At 51.0% G+C, this 16793-nt stretch overlaps 1 protein-coding gene across 1 annotated transcript; it reads right to left on the minus strand.

The window, feature by feature from the left end:
- Positions 1–4675: 4675 nt before the first annotated feature.
- On the minus strand, positions 4676–10395 carry ACR (acrosin). Its single transcript, XM_031030294.2, has 5 exons — positions 10256–10395; positions 9072–9278; positions 8554–8837; positions 5785–5930; positions 4676–5238 (listed from the first exon to the last, which is right to left on the minus strand). Exons 1-5 carry the CDS (start codon positions 10330–10332, stop codon positions 4708–4710), a joined length of 1245 nt encoding a protein of 414 aa, XP_030886154.2. The 5' UTR covers positions 10333–10395; the 3' UTR covers positions 4676–4707.
- Positions 10396–16793: the final 6398 nt, after the last annotated feature.

A 16793-nucleotide genomic window follows, 5' to 3' on the forward strand; every position in this document is an offset into this window, starting at 1 on the left:
TAATTTGGGGTTTTTTAAGTATCTTTTTAAAAAGTAATCTCTACAATGCAACATGGGGCTTGAACTCAGGACCCCAAGATCAAGAGTCACACACTCTACTGACTGAGCCAGCCATGCACCCCGAGGATTTTGTTTTAAATATAAAGTGTTCTATTTGGGTGTAGTAACTTCAGCAGACAGGGAAGCTCTGGGAGTTTGGATACTTTGGAATATCTTTATATAGGATAGACCTAGCTTAATGGAGAAATTGTTCTATGACTGTTGCTATCGGTATGTCTTTCAGATGTTTTCCACTGATGTTTGTGATGCTTAAAAAATCCAAATTCTGTTTGAATGAATTTAATTTTATGCTTTTTTCTCTCTACCTCCTCCTCTCCCTAGGTGCCCTCCCACATTTTGCTACTGTCAAAAGTTACTGCCCCATTACCTCATGATAAATCTTAACTATATTCATTTAGAATGCCTTAAATATATTTATAGACTACACTTATGGATAAAAACCCCACACATGACATATTATTACACACCTATAGGAATGGCTAAAATTTGGGGCACCTGGGTGGCTCAGTTGGTTAAGTGACTGCCTTTGGCTCAGGTGATGATCCCGGGGTCCTGGGATCAAGCCCCATGTCGGGCTCCCTTGCTCAGCGGGGAATCTGCTTCTCCTTGTCCCTCTGCCCCTCCCCCTGCTTGAGCTCACTTGTGCTCTCTCTCTCTCTCAAATAAATAAATAAAATCTTTTAAATTTTTTTTAAAAATTAAATTAAATCAGGGCGCCTGGGTGGCTCAGTTGGTTAAGCGACTGCCTTCGGCTCAGGTCATGATCCTGGAGTCCCTGGATCGAGTCCCGCATCGGGCTCCCTGCTCGGCAGGGGGCCTGCTTCTCCCTCTGACCCTCCCCCCTCTCATGTGCTCTCTCTCTCTCTCTCATTCTCTCTGGCTCAAATAAATAAATAAAATCTTTAAAAAAAATTAAATCAAAAAGACGGAGCACACCGAGTGTTGGCAAGGAGCTGGAGGAACTGGAACTCTCAGAAACTGCTGATGGGGATGTAGAGTGTTGAAACTGCCTTGAAGACACGTTTTGGCAGGTTTTAAAAGTGCTCACCATACACCTACCATATGATCCTGCATGTAGGTACTTAGCCAGGAAATATGAAAGCATATGCCCACACAAAGACTTGTGTACAAATGCTCATAGCTGCTTTATTTCTAATGACCTGAAACTGTAAAGTCCATCACCTGGTTAACAGAAACAAATGGTGGGGTAGTCACATAGTGGAGCACTGGGTGGTGACAAGGACTAGACACAAGGACTGTCCAGTCCACGAGGACTGGAACACACTGCCACATGGATGAATCTCAAAATGACTATGCTGAGTGAAAGAAGCTAGACCAAAAAAAAAGAGCACTTGCTGTATGATTGCATTTATTAAAAATTTTTTTAAAATGCAAACGGATACACAATGAGAGAAACAGAGCAGAAGTTGCTAGGGCCAGGGAGAGAAGGGGCTGGAGGGATTACAGAGTGCCCCAAGGAAGCCTTTGGAGGGATGGACACGTTCACTATGTTGATTGTGGTGCTGGTTTCCTGGGTGCATTCATATGTCAAAACTTACACCTGCCATGTAACCCAGCCATTCCACTATCTGAGTACCTACCCAAGAGAAGTACACAGGCCCAACCATAGTGACCAGAAGCAGGTCACTGACGATTCTTTACCAAGAATATAGTTTCTGCAGAAAACTCCATTAAACTAATTTCTGTTTCTTGATTAGTTTTCTACACATTAAAGATGAACTACCTCCATTTTTCCCACTTCCATTTAAAATGTACTAAAATTATATTCATTGGGATCAGTTTTTTCCTTGCAAATATAAGATTTCTTATATTGGGGGTGCCTGAGTGGCTCGGTCGGTTAAACGTCTGCCTTCAGCTCAGGTCACGATCTTAGGGTCCAGGGATCGAGCCCCTCGTCGGGCTCCCTGCCCAGTGGGGAGCCTGCTACTCCCTCTGCCTCTGCAACTTCTCTCGCGCTATCTCTCTCTCTCAAATAAATAAATAAATAAATAAATCTTAAAAAAAGACTTCTTATATTGATCAAATTCGCAATTAGAACTTGTGCCTACACACATCTTAGGTCTGTTCTTCCCGAATGCTCAGGAGTCAGGCTTTTACCACGTGCACAGGTTTAGCCACCGTCAAATCATTTTGTTACTGTTCCTAGCAATAAAATTCATTATGAATTCTGTTTTTCAGAAGAATACTTATCATTTGCCCAAACCATCCCACAGAGAGACGGTGAGCATATCCCTCAGTTGCCTAGGTGCCCCTTGGTGCCAGCTCATTGTACAGCCTGTCCAGGTTTCCCCGTTTGTCTTGTCTCTGTGTGCAGCAATATCTGCTCCGGGACCTGTCAGCCATTTTCAGGGTTAGAGTATCCACAGGGATGTGAGGGCAGATCAGAGAGTCTCACTTCACTTGTCAACAACTTCATTCATAATTTTAAAAATGAAAATTAGAACATCTATTAGTTTTGCAAAAATCAGTGAATTTGATATAAACCACTATTGGCTTATATGGGGGAAATGGGTACATTGAGGGAAAGCTAAAGCGGGGGCTAGATAACCCCTCCCAGGAAGGAAATGTGGCACTGTATCTCGTAAGTACCCCTTCTGCACAACATAATTTTGAGAAAGTGAGTCCCTGTGTGCTGATACGAAAATAACTCTAATTTGCTAAATGAAGTCAGAGTAGTATGAACAGTGAATAAATAAGAAGGGTATTATACATATATATATTAGTGGCCATGGAAAGTTTCGGAAGATACACAAGAAACCATCACTCGATTCTGCAGAGGCCTCCCATCAGTGTTCCCTGAGCATAAGCCCTGTCTCTCCAGGAAAGAGACCCAAGTGTCAGCTACAGATGACAGGCCCAATGAGGAGAGAAGGGAAAAACTAAGGACAAGGATTCGAGCATGTGAAAGGACAGAGTGCCAGGAGAATCCGTTCTGGATCCTGGGAAGCTCTGAGGAGGAGGGATGATCTGTAAGTGGAAAGAAACCACTGGTACTGTAGCTCCTCCAAATTTGTCCCACATCCTCCACACCCACCCCTACTCCCTAGCCTGAGCACATCTTGCCCCACCATTCCCACCTGTAAGCTCAGGGTTCAGGACTGCCCAGGAAGGGTGAGGGCAGGTCCTGAGTCGCTGCCATGGCTGTTTCTGCTCTTTGGGCCATGTGGCCCATAGCTTGGTTTCTGTCTCACTCTGTGACTGACACTGAGTTTTGTTCAGTGTTTAGAGGGTACCTGGTGTCTGACACCAGGTACGAAGCTTATGTACCCAATAGGGAGATTAAGAAACTGACTTTAGAAGAGACAGACCAAAGCCAACAAAAGGAATCATGGACATGCCAACTCTAATCTTAGTAATGTTGGCTCTCAGTGAAGGCAGATAAAATTTGGTTTTTTTATTTTATCAAATGTTAATACACTATAGAGCTATGGGCCACCCAGATCAATTTACAAGCCCTCTTAGGTAGCCTAGGCATTCCGGGGCTCATAAGTGCACAGACAATGTACACCCGAGTGCCCATGCGTAAGTATAAGGTTACCCAGCATCTCATCACCAGTTGGCTCTAAATTAGAGCCCACATCTATAAGCATGTATGGCGTGTCACGCTCTGCTCTGAAAGCTTCACATCTGTCCTAATTTCATTGTCACACAACCCTCTGGCCATATTCCCAAGGCCACATAGCTGATGAGGGGTAAAGCAGGGGGTTTGTTTGAACCCAGACAGACTGATGAATCCTGAAAATAAAGACTCATGGCTGCTTCATCAGTCCCTGTTGCAGCCCCAGCAGGAAAAGCACAGGGTCCTTGGTCTTCCTCACCCAAAGTTCTTCCCTCATGCTCCTGTACCCTTTGCCATCTGTCTTTGCAACCAGAACATAAGACCATCTTGCACTTGAAACATGTGCACACAGTGAACAGGTGAACAGGTATGAGACTGTTGCTTGTTGCAGCAACTGCCCAGCCAGGAGCCCAGGGGTTTCTTTCTGGAGCCTGCCATCTTTAATCCTCAAGTGGCTAATCCAGCATTTAGGCTTGATCTAGGCCCTGACCAGAGTGGGCAGTTGACCTGAGGCCATCGAGGTCTCTTTCTCAGGAATTCACAAATGGACATAAGCAATTCTGGTTGAGGGCAGACCCCTGCCTGGGGTTGGCCATGTGGACTGAGCATCAGATGGCCACACTACAAAACTTCAGACTGGAGTCATTCTTCCAATGGACTCAGACCCACACCCCTCCTTCTGAGTCAGCTCACCTCACAGAAGTGCTCCAGGGCCCACCTGCACCGATTTAATAAGCAGAGACTCTGAGTGTGAGATCCAGACCATACCTGGCCTGTTGCCCCAGATCGCCTTGTTCCAACTTCAAAAATCAAGATTTAGGAAACCACAATTGCCACTGACATACAAACAATTCCACCTTGTTGGAGGGTGACAGAGGGAGGACAGATTTGCTGGGGGAGGGTTTGGATTGAGTTGGGGAGGGCAGGTAGGAAGAAGTCCAGAAAGCATCTCTTCATGGATATATATATATTTTTTATATATCTATATTTATATTTATATTTATTTATTTCATCTTTGTTTTCTTGGGAGTAAAGGGCTCACTGGGTCTGTTGGGAGTGGGGTCGGATCAGGAGGCGGCGGTCAGTTCTGGGAGATCTGTGGTCTCCATCTCGTAATACCCCTTTGCGTTAGAAAACGTCTTCCCCTTCAAGATCTCTGTGAGTTGCTGTAGTCGCTTGGCAAAAGAAAGTACTTGGGGAGGTTTAGTGATAGGTGGGGGAGCAGGTGGGGGTGGGGGTGGAGGTGGGGGTGGGGGTGGGGCCGGGGGTTTGGGTCGAGGTCGAGGTCGAGATGCAGGGGGGCTGGGAGGAGGCCGAGGAGGACGTTGGAAGTACCAAGGAGGGCGAGCAGAAGGGCGGGCAGAGGGGTGTCTAGCCGGGATTGCTTGAGAAGTCGGATGGGGAGGGGTGGGCAGTTGAGCCATGTGCAAGGCATTAGAACCGATCTTGGAAGCAATCCAGTTCAGATAGGGCCAGGTGGCCGTGTAGACTCCGGGGCGCTTAGCTCGGGCACAGCCTACCCCCCAGCTTGTGACTCCCACGACCACATAGGTGTTTGCCACGTTGTCTCTGCACATGAGAGGCCCGCCGCTGTCCCCCTGCCCAGAAGGACACAGAAGTCACTCTCTGTCTGAGCCACTTTTCCCCTGCCCAGAAGGGCCATAGGCTCTGGAAGGACAGTTTCTTCAGTCACATGGCTTCTTGCTGCCATGAACACAAGTGGTGGTGGTAAACTTTGAGTTGGTATCAACAGCTTCAGGTGGACGTGAGAAGGGGATGGATTGTCACGGGTCTCCTTGCAGTGAGGAGGGAAGATACGCGACCCATGTGTCCATGTGTGAGGCTTTATGCACGCATGGGCATGTGTGTACAAGTGGATTTGAAGGTTTTGTATTCTGGTGAGGAGAGGTAAGCATTCTCTTCCAGGGTAGTGTTCGGGTGGTATGATCTCTGTGTCACGGTGGGACACAGCTCTCTGTGCGGTGACTGGCTCTTTGGAGGGGCAGCAGGCATCACCTCCCATCCTCACGGCTACAAGATGGGGCCAGGGAAAGGGTCACTGAAGCAGGGCCCTGGCGGGAGTGGAGTTCAGGGATTCACAAAAGAGGTGCTGGCAGGGAAAGGGGCGCCCGAAGGGAAGTTACCTGGCAGGTGTCGATCTTGCCCTCAGGGTACCCTGCACACACATTGGTTGAACGAATGCGCCCGTTGTACCACTGGGTGGAGTTACATAAGTCGAGGTCGATGAGGTTCACACGGGCCTCCTGCAGTGTAGGTGCGATCCTGTAGGCTACAGCCAGGCGGCTCAGTGGTCAGCGATCACAGAAGACACGTTCTGGGAAAGCCCTGCCTCCTCCCTCCACGGAACCCCCATCATCCTGAAATGCTCTACTTCAACCTAAAATCCATGAAAGTCAACGCCCCTGGCCTCTCCTCAGATAATTCTGAAGGATGTGGGGTGGTGGAGGCACATGCAGGTGAAGAGGAGGGGCAGTGCATGGAGGATGAGCAGATGCGACTGCAGGAATGTGTGTTGATGCCAGATGATTATTCACAGCTACAGCCAGGATGTGTCACCTCATTTACACCCCACAGTGACCCCCTGTGTTAAGCGCTGTGACTCACCTTGCCTCCAATCAAGAGCTTGGAGCACCACTTGCCCAAACATCCTGGTAAGGATGTGGTGTGGCTTGGATTCGGACCAAGGTTTTCCTCTCTACACTCAAATCCAGGACACACATTTCATTTCCCCACAGTACGGCTCTAACTCACCCTCCTTGCTTTTTATCCCCCGTTAAACCCCTCAGCTCAGTTCTGGACAGGACCTGCTGGAGTTGGGCAGATGAGTCCCTCCCCACGTGCCTCCCATCCATTTTGAAGTTACAGAGAAGGAGGAGCTGCAGGATGGCCTCCACACACACAGACCTGTCAGGGGCATGGGTGGTTGGAATAGCCGGAAGGCAGGTCAGAACATCCTTTACAGCCCCAGAGCCTCCATCATGACCTTTGGGTTAAGAAAGGCCCAGCCCAGGCTATGATTCCATCAGCCAACCTCACACCTGGCTATAGGGGCAGCTATCCCCTCTTCATCAAGTGGCCTCCCCCCCACCACAGCAGCACCCACAGCCTGGTGGGTGGGTCTGAAATCGCCTGCATCTGGGTGGAGAGGTGGTGGATCACACTTGGAACGTGGCGGTGTAGGCCAAGTGGGAAGCCAGAACCAAGTGGAGCAGAGTGGATGGAGCTAGGCACACAGCAGGCGCCGGCAGACAGCTGACCGTGTGTTTGTGTGGCTTGGACTCCGTCTCCAGTCCCTTCAGGTCAACTTTGCGTACCACCCAAGCAGGGTTAGTTTTGTACTTGCACTGCCCCCAAGGCAGGGGTGACATGGAAATGACCACCACAACAAGCCCGGTCGCTTATGGTGACCCTTTAGATCTATGGAAGAGCCAGATGACCTGGAAGAGAACAGGGTTTTCTCAATCCCAACACCTGGCTTTAAATGCTAAAAAGTCCACAAGAACTTGAAATTCAATAGAACAGGAGGACTACCCCAGAAGCATATGGGCTCAAGGAGGAGGTAGAAAAAGGAAGGTCTGCAGAAATGTCACAGAAGTTTGGAGGCTGGGGATTTCTTTAAGACTTGGCCTTAACAGTGGGGGGTGTATTCACCAGAAGATGATAGAAATCCCACTAAATTGAGGAGGATTCTAGAACAAAAGAGGCCTTGTGTGACGTCCAGGGTGTAGCTGGGAGCCTATGATCCTTTTGAGCGATAGGATAGCAAAAGTGGCGGTAGGGGTGGGAGTGTAGATGGGAACCCTGAGATCAGCCCCCCCAGGGACTACAAGAACCCTGGGACACTGCGCACATGTTTGGGTGGGTGGGCAGAGCAGGGTAGGCTGGGGGCGGGACAAGAAGAATGCTCTAGAGGCCTCAGCAGAGCCATGGACATCAATGGCCAGACAGAGGTTGATACCCCAGGCCAGGGAGGGAAGGGTCAGCAGAGGCCAGTGAAAACAGGGGTGCCCGGGAGGAGAAGCAACCCAATCAGAGAAGGGGGCCAGCCTTGAGAGAGGGAAGAAGAGTTACAGGAAGCATACTGAAACTACCAGGGTTTTGTCACCGGAAAAGGCTGAGTTTTGAACCCCAAATGACTGAAGTGCCTTGAATTAGGAGCTCTCAGTTTTCCATTATCAAGGGACAGAAGAGCTTTCAGTCTCTCTTCACATCCCCAATGTGACTGGGTAAAAAGTCCATGTGGTCACCTGTGGAAAGCTGAAAGGCCTAACCTACTCGTCAAACCCTTGCTGCCCACTGCTGACCTGCCAAGAAACCTGTCCCCTCTCTCCAGAGAAAATGAAGTCACTCGGATGGGGAGGGTGGATTCTCGCACTGTGACCACCAAGGGTGGGAAGCAGAGGTTCACTGAGGTCAGGAGGGCTGGGCTCTGGTGTCTCAGAGCTCAGAGACCACGTGACATGGCCCTTCCACTCACAGATGGGGAAATGGATGTCCAGAGAGGAGAGGAGTTGGCCCACAACCACAAAACCCCATCTAGAGCTCTTCTCCAAGTGCCGTTTCAGGGGACAATCCCCCGTTTCCAGAAGGTAACAACTGGGGTTCCAGGCCCCAGATAGAGCCACAGCCCAGACCCCATTCAAAAAATGCCCAGGTTCTCCTGTGGCTGCATGCACCCTTCCGTCCAGCGACCACACGAGCCGTCGGTGGTGAGGCCGTGGACAGGGGACTCGGCTGCCAGTTTCTCCTGCTCTAAAAGGGGACAGTGTCCCGCATTCTGGTGGACATCACCACTAGGTACTACATATGGCCCCTGCACTTCAGAGACCACTGAGGGAATGACCAGCAGTGCCCCTACCCCTATGAGAGCCCCCCCCCGCCCCCATACTCACCTTTCTCTTTCAAGAATCCCCAGCCAGCCACCCAGCAGGCCTGGGGAACTCTAGGTGGGCCCGCCCTAAATTGGGGCAGGCAGCCCGTTCCGATGAATTGCCCACAGGGAACGGGAGGGGTGATCTTCATGAGAGCGATGTCATTGTGCTCTAAACTGGGGATGTATTTCTCATGAATGATGATTTTCTCGACATATCTCTCCTGTTGAGGCGGCTTCGCTGGCTTATCGTTCCCATACACAATTTCCCTTGCTCCAAAAATCAGTCTCCAGTCATATACTTTTCTGTGGGCACAGAGGCAAGCCAGGTCATCCTCAGAAAGGACGGGCTCGACAGAAACCTCTGGTGATCATGACCCTCAGAGCCCTCCCCGAGCAAGGGCCTGGGCCCACCCACTCATGGTCTGGTTGCCACAAGGCCCAGAGCCCCGGGGAGACTGTGCACAGAGAGCCCTGGAGAATGTCCCTTTCTGGGAAGAGCCTTTCTGAAGACCTCCCTCCACGCGCTCCCACACGTACTTTTTGGAGACGAAGCAGTGGGCAGCAGTAAGCAGCCAGTGGGAGTTCAGCAAGGTGCCTCCGCAAGCATGGTACCTTCGGTTATTGTGGGATGTGAAGACCTGGAGGCTGACCATCCAGGGCCAGGCCCCGATAGTTGCATCCTGCCCTCCGATGATACGGCCACTCCCCGGTGGGTTCTGCCTGAACCGTAACCCACAGGGGCCACTGAGGAGAGACCAGGGGCACAGTTCAAACCAAGAAGAGGCACAGCCTGTCCTCGCACCTGCACGATGGGGGAAGCAGGGCTAGGGGGCTGGGCAAAGTGGGGCAGCCGGGAGTGCGGAGGGTCCGAAGGGGAGCTGCTGAGGAGAGGCGCTGTCAGGGCGGTAGGGAGGCCGGAAGCTGCAGGCTCCACGAAATGGTTTTGAGGAGTATGAGTTCTGGGGTCTTGTGGGTGTAGCCACAAGGCGAGGAAAGAAGGGGCCATAGGAAGCAGGACAGATGATAAGGGCCCTAGAAAAATGGGAGATCCCTAAGCAGAGGGGGAGGCTAGAGGCGGAGATAGACAGGTGTAATGGCTTGAGGTCTTTAGAGCCAATTCTGGGTGGGAGACTCAGGGAACAGCCACAGGGGTCTTGGGGCTGCAGGGTGGGGTTGGAAGGTGGCAGAAGGAGGGAGAGTAGCCAAGGCAGGCCCAGTGGTCCCAGGGTGGGGAGCAGCGGGGGTCCAGGGGTGGAAGTTCTGGGAACTGGGGAGAGGCCACAACAGTTTGGGGGTACCTTGGGGGCTGTCGGAGTCTAAGGTGGAGGGGGACCCTGGAAGAATGCCATGACAATACCCTGGGGTCTTTGGGGTCAGCCACAGGTGGGGCCACCTCAGTATCTGTGGGAAGAAAGGGGTTTCTAAAAATTGGGACTTGATGTTCAAGAGGCAGTGAGGTCAGTCTCTAGGTGAGGAAAGGGCCCCAGTGTCTGTGTTATGGGAGGCATAGGACCCCAGGGGTCAGCCCTGGGGGCTCTGGGCTGATGAAGCTGGGAGCAGGGATGGTCTGAGTTGGGGGTGTGGGTCACACCTGTGAGACCCAGGGGACTACTAAGGCCCAAGCTTGGCCTCCTCCCTAGCCCTGGACAGAGGGAGTCTGGGTGGGGCTTGCTATTCAGAAGACACTCTTTCCATCCCCCGGAGGTGTCCCTGACACTTACTCACACGTGGCGTTATCTTTGGCAACCACAGACACTGCCAAGACCAGCAGAACGGCAGTTGGCAGCATCTCTACCATACTCCTGCCCCAGCCTGACCTGGAAGCCCAGTGACCTCACAAAGCTCTGTGGCCTCCTGACCAATCAGCATGGCTACCTCCCCCCCTCCCCCACCCCAATAGCCAGGCCAGGCAGGAGCCCTTTAGCTTAACAGGTTCAGGCTGACACAAGATCCCAGCTTTCTGTACAGGCTCCCCCACACCCCTCGGGTGATGGGGGCTCATATGCAGCCCCCTCCCTCTGTCCCAAGGCCAGGATCTTCATTCCCAGTTACCCTTCGAAGGCTCCGTATCATCTGAGGATCCAGTTTTGTGCAGTTTCAGGGTCTGCCCCTCATGCAAGCTGCAACCACAGTTCCTGTTCCAAATCATGGGCTGAGGGGCAGCTCTGTCCCTCTGTGTCAAGATGACGCAGCATGTCAATGGTCACAGGGTGTCAGGCTCACAAGATTAATCGATCCTTAACACTGTGTAGGGCAAATTGTCTTTCCCTCTTCCAAGTACATACTATCAGCACACTTTTCAAAGAGCCACTTTGAATTTCTCTAATTTAGGACTACAAAGCCCACCTTTCTATTCACTGCTGAGTATCACAAGGTCTGGTGTTTCCTACCTGAGTGTCTCCAGGTCTCCTCTCTGGGACCTACATGCTGCAAGGTGTGTCTCCTATATCTGAGGGTCAGGAATTCTCACCACAATCACCTGAATATCCTGAGGTTTCATTTCTTCTGATTGTCAGGAGACAGCATCTCACCTACGGGAGGATGACAAATGCTCACCTCACATACCTGCATGTTAAGAAGTTTCACCTTCCTGTAGGAGTGTGAGGCGGTCACACCTCCACCTGCATGAAGGGCGGTGTCCCCTCCTCTCGCTGAGTGTAAGTTCTCCACTAGACCATCTGAGCATCAAGAGGTTGTCCCCCGCCTACCTGTGTGTCAGGACACCTCATACCTTCTTCCTGAGTGTTAAGAGTTTTCAGATTGTCAAATGAGCTTTATTCTTCTACTATCTTCTCTAACTGAATGTCACACTTTCTCAGCTCACATAACTTTCAGGAGGTCACATGCCCTTCAACTGAATATCCAGTAGGTCTTATATATCTTTACCTGAGTATCAGGAGCCATCATCTCCTTTTCCTGAATCTGAGGATGTCTCTTTTCTTCCATCTCAAGGCCAAAGGCCTCATCTCTACCACCCGAGTGTCACTTTGTGGCATCTTCTCTACCTGAGAACCCAGAGGTCTTTTCTATCCCCTACCTGAAGGTCAGGAGGTGCATCTCACCTATATGAGTGCACTGAGGTTTCCTTGGCAATACTGAAGTGCCAGGAAGTCTCATGTCCCCTACTTGAGTACAGTCTCCCTCCCTACCTAAAAGTCATGAGCTTTTATCTTCTCTACCTGAATATCACAAGGTCTCCTTTACTCGGTAGATGTCTGACATTCTCATCTCAGCTCCCTGATTGTCTGAAGGTTTCTGTCTCCTTCCTGAGGGTCTTGAGGTCTCATCTCCCCTACCTGAGGGTCATGAAATCTCCTGTCTCCCATTCGAGTGTAAGGAGGTCTTCTATGCCCTACCTGAGTGTCAGGAGATCTTGTCTCTCATCTCTTCTGCTAGATCTGGAGTTTCCATCTCTTCTCTCTTAGTGACCAAGGGATCTCCGCTCCCCTATTTGAATGTGCCAAGGTCATATCATCCCTACCTGCAGGTCTGGTGTCTCCCTCTCTTCTACTTAATTGTCAGACCTCTCATTTCCTCTCCATGAGTGTCCCCAAGTCTACTCTTCTTGCAGGTCAGAAGGTCTTGCCGCTCCTAGTACGGGGTGTAGGAATGCTGACAATACTGACTCCATCTCTGGTCATGTTTGCACAGTGACCTCTCTTGGGGCTGTGTGTTCCAGGTGCCTTGGAGATTGACATATACCTCAGAAATGCCTGCCAAGGCCAGGATGGGGGGAGGCTTGTTTTCGCCTCCCAAGAATCTGTTGGACATAACCTAGTCTTTCCCCTTGCTGAGGCACAGGGGGTGGCACAAGATCTAATTCCAGGTTAGCTGTCAATTAGGTGCATGCAAGTCCTCTGAGGTGCATGTGAACCCTTTGATCTCCCTACAATGTCCTTCTGCGTGTCCCCTCTCTCTATAAAATCTGTGGACTAAGGTCTGGATTTTGCGGAGAATAACTCTGCAGCTGCTGTGGATTGTCCTCTGCCCGATCCACCTGTCAGTATGTTACCCTGAATAAAACTCTGTGCGAACGGTATGGAGTGACCTGCTTGGTTTTCCAGTCTCAAAATGCCTTCTCTGTTTGGGGAATACTTTCCTGTCCCTCCTCCAACTTCTGACACTGGGCCAGGACTTCTTATCTTTGTTTAGCAGGGAGTGACAAGGCAGGATGATTCAACTCCCTTGAGTTTTGATATGTATTACTTACATTCCTGCCAGGCAACAAGTTGTATTTCCCCTTGATGAATGTAATTGGGCCACAATAACATCACCTTTGTGAGTGTCACAAGATTTTTATCGCTGCTACCTGCATGTCAGGAAGGCTCCCTGTTTTCCACCCGAGTATAAGGAGAATGTGTGTCTCCTAGGGAAGTTTCAGGGCCCTTGTGTACTTTCCCCAAATGGTAGGTTTTTTACTTCTCAGACCTGAGTGTCACAGAACATCTTTCTTCCCTACCTGCTCCTGTATGTAAGTGTCCAAGGCCTTTTCTTTTCTTTTTTTTTTTTTTTTTGTAGCCTTCATGTCAGGTGGTCTCCCCTCCTTTATCTGAAGTTCAGGAAGTCCTATTTCACCAACCTGAGTGTTAACAGTTTGCAACTCACCTACTGAGTGTTAGGAGGCCTCACGTATTTTAACTGAGTGTCAGATTGTGCCTGATAAAGTAATCAAAAACGCTTTGGAATTATAGTTCAAGAAATGGCAACAGGAATTCAAGATGTGATCATTAAAATTTTGACTGTTTAAGAAAACACCTATTCAGGAGTTTTTACAGGATATTAATGGGCATAAATTTGGTACGGTATTTAGGTCCATGAGAAGCATTTAGCAGAATTATGTAAACATTTATTTTGATGTTAATATGTACAATTTTCCAGAAATCACAACCTTTGCAAGTATTTAAATATATGATGAAAATAGGGTGCCTGGGTGGCTCAGTCAGTTAAGCGTCTGCCTTCAGCTTGGGTCATGATCTCGGGGTCCTGGGATGGAGTCCTTCATTGGACTCTCTGCTCAGCGGGAAGCCTGCTTCTCCCTCTGCCTGCCCCTCCCCCTGCTTGTGCTCTCTCTCTCTCCCTCCCTCAAATAAATAAAATCTTTAAAAAAAAATTTTTTAAAAGAAAATGTTATAAGCTTCAAGACAAAAAGCAGTACCTAGTTTTTCAATAACACAGTTAAAGACCCAGTGCCTAGATTCTAGAAGACAACTACTGTCTGAATCCACAGGGTCACATTCACTTCTGATTCTAGAAGGGGCTGCCGGTCATAGTAACTGCCCCCGTGGCCACAGGATAGGCACATGGCCCACCCAGGTTTAATTTTGTCGTTAAACCTAATGGAAGAAGCAAACATCTCAAATAAGAGTGACTTCTACATTCTGTTCCAAAGCACAAGAGAGAGAGGTAGGAAAGTACTGGACAGTTAGGACTCTGGGCCCAGAGGACGCAGCCCCAATGGCTATGGGGGGCTTGATTCGGGCCAAGGTGAAGCTCCCAGCACAGGGAGCAGGATGAGGGGTTCCCCATCCCCACTCCCCTCCACCTCACCTCCCTCCTTGCCCTCCTCCATTCCCACTCCCATATACCCACCTGCTTACCCCCAGCCTGCTTCCTGCTCCTCACTTCCGAACCCCTACCCCGCCCACCTGACCAGTCCTACTCCCACACCATCTTTCCTCACCCTGATCCCTCACCCCTCTTCAGCAAGGCCCTCTGCAGAGGAGACACCTTGACCATGCACCCAGCCCAAGTTGTCCACAGGATCTCGGGCAGGGGTGGCTGGGGTGAGGGGGGGTTAGGGCTACAGCCTCTACTCCAGGCTCTAGAAAGAGTGTTGGTGAGTTGCTTGGCGGCCCCAAAAGGACATCCTTAGGCCATGAGGAGACCTCAGCCCTAAGTGAGAATGTCTTTGCCCTGAAGTGCTTGGGGCTTCAGCTCCCCCAGCCCTGAACCTACGATTGCCTCTGCCACATCTTCTCTCACAGGTGGTGAAGGTTCTGACTCGTCTTCTGAGGCATGGGGAGACATTCATCTTCTCCCCCAAATCTCTTGCGAGCCAGAGTGGGTGTTGCCGTTTCCATGGAAGGCTTGCTGCCTCTGCCCTTGCTCTTCCTTTCTTCTGTTGAAAAGCTGTACTTACCCCAAGCTCTGACCCAGGCCCAGAGCGACCCAGGGCTCCACGTGCAACTCAGAGGATACCTGTCCCCCACCGCCAGCACAGGCTCAGGCCCAGAGCAAGTCAGGGTCCCGCCTGCAGCCCTACACTTAGAACACCCCCCCGCCAGGTCACTATGTCCTGACTTCCTTCATGGCCTCTTCTGTTTGATGAACACAGTTGAAAGTGAAAATGAAAAATTTGAAAAAGCTGGAAATGTGAAATTGTGGGGCTTTCCAGATCCGAGCCTCCCAGGGCTTTCACCGTTCCCTACCAGGCCACCCAGACCCGCACTTGCTCCCTCAGACCACCTCTGCCTGCCCCCACCCCTTCTCAGTGAAGACACTGGAGTCCATCCCTCTTCCACCCACTTTGCTCCCTCTGGGATCTTCACTTCCCTGGTGGCATCTCCCACTGGCCCCACCCCTGACCCAGCAATAACCCTAGTGAAGGTCTACATTTATCACCATGTCCTATCTGATCCCCACCTTGACCCAGTGCAGCCAGGCTCTGCAGGCCCTCCCAAGACCTCGCCCTGTGACTGGTGCCTGACATGTCTGCCAGCGGATCACTGCCGCCCCATCCCTCTCTCAGCTCCCGCTGCACCTCCTGGGCCCACTCTGCGGGAAAATGTCCACCCACTCACCACACTGTGAATCCTCCTTCCACCCGTCGAGGCGCCTCTGCCCTTCCTGTGGGCGGACCACCCCCCACCAGGGGCCACACCAGACGTGCCAGAGCATTGGCTGGCAGTAGCCGGCTGCTCACATGACTGTCAGCTCAGAGGGGAGAAGGAAAGCCTGAACAAGGGCAGTAGCCACGGGGGCAAGACAGCTAGGACAGAGAGGGTTCAAAGAGGAGCGACAGAATTCAGAAAGAGAGGCACACGGAGGGGAGGAAGGGGGCGGCAGGGGCCACAGAGGGCAACCGGACTTCTAGGCCAGGACGGCTCCTCAGTGAGCTGATGAGCAGACAGAAAAGCTTCCAGCTCAGAAAGCGCAGGCTGAGGTCCAGCAGCAGTCCGGAAGAGATGCAGGAGGCCTGGCATGTGGACACTGGGTCAGAGACAAGGATCTGAGAGTCACCAGTTCATGCGGTTGAATACTCGTGGCAAGGCTGAGGAGGTTTGTCCAAGGGACAGCAGTTTGTGCTCCTAAGAATTCTTCAAACAGGCAACTGAGAAAGTTTCATTTCTTATAAATTTATTACATAATAATATTATAATAATTATTATCAATAATAATAATATAAGAAACATAGATCTCTGTGGGGTGTATCACAACATCAGGGTCAGGAGGCCTCAGGACTGGAGCAGGGGTGAAATCCCCTGGATGGAACTCCATACAAAAGGAGGGGTGAAGCAGAACTGACCCTGTAAAGTTAAAAACCCAAATTGAACGGAACCAAAAACCCACAGGTGAGTGTGAGACCGAGTGTGTACGTGGCAGTCTGTTACAGTGACTGCTGCTGTGTGTGACCTGGTCTGTTGGTGAAGGGGTTACTGCGTGTGACTCTGCCCAGGGAATGGGGCCGGTGGGCCAGGGCGGGGCAGGCGGGCACAGACCGGCGTGCCAGGCCCCTGGGCTGTGAAAACTTCAGTTTTCTGTGTTTTTTTTTTTTTTATTAAAAAAAGCTAGAAATATAAACAGAAACTTGTGAGTGACGTGGATGGAGCTTAGTCCAGACTCCAAACCCTAGGTTTAAAAACGTCCCAGGGCCCCCCACCCCACAGGTCATTGCTGAGTGTGAGGAGTCACAGTAAGGGGGGCTGGGGTGTCCTCTGGGGTATTTGCCTCTCCCCAGGGCTTGCAGTGGCCTGACTCTAGGGGTCCTCTATGATCCCCCCAGAAGCCCAAGGTTGGGGGGGAGAGGGCACTGCCTCCAAAGGCCCTTGGGAGCCTGTCCAAGCAGCAGAGCTTCACCAAGGATGCCTGCTCAGGCTAGAGGAGGCTCTGGAAGGACAGGCTGGGCAAACAGCAGGTCCTAGGGTGCCTCTGACTTTCTTTGGAAGTGGAGATGGGGTGCTTTCATAGGCACATACCCATACATGCACCCTGTGCACACTGCTGAAACCCCCACACTATTCCAGAGTGGACCCTCGGGAC

Source organism: Leptonychotes weddellii, chromosome 5, assembly GCF_054177405.1.
Source record: "Leptonychotes weddellii isolate Sample4059 chromosome 5, ASM5417740v2, whole genome shotgun sequence".
Lineage (NCBI taxonomy): Eukaryota > Metazoa > Chordata > Mammalia > Carnivora > Phocidae > Leptonychotes > Leptonychotes weddellii.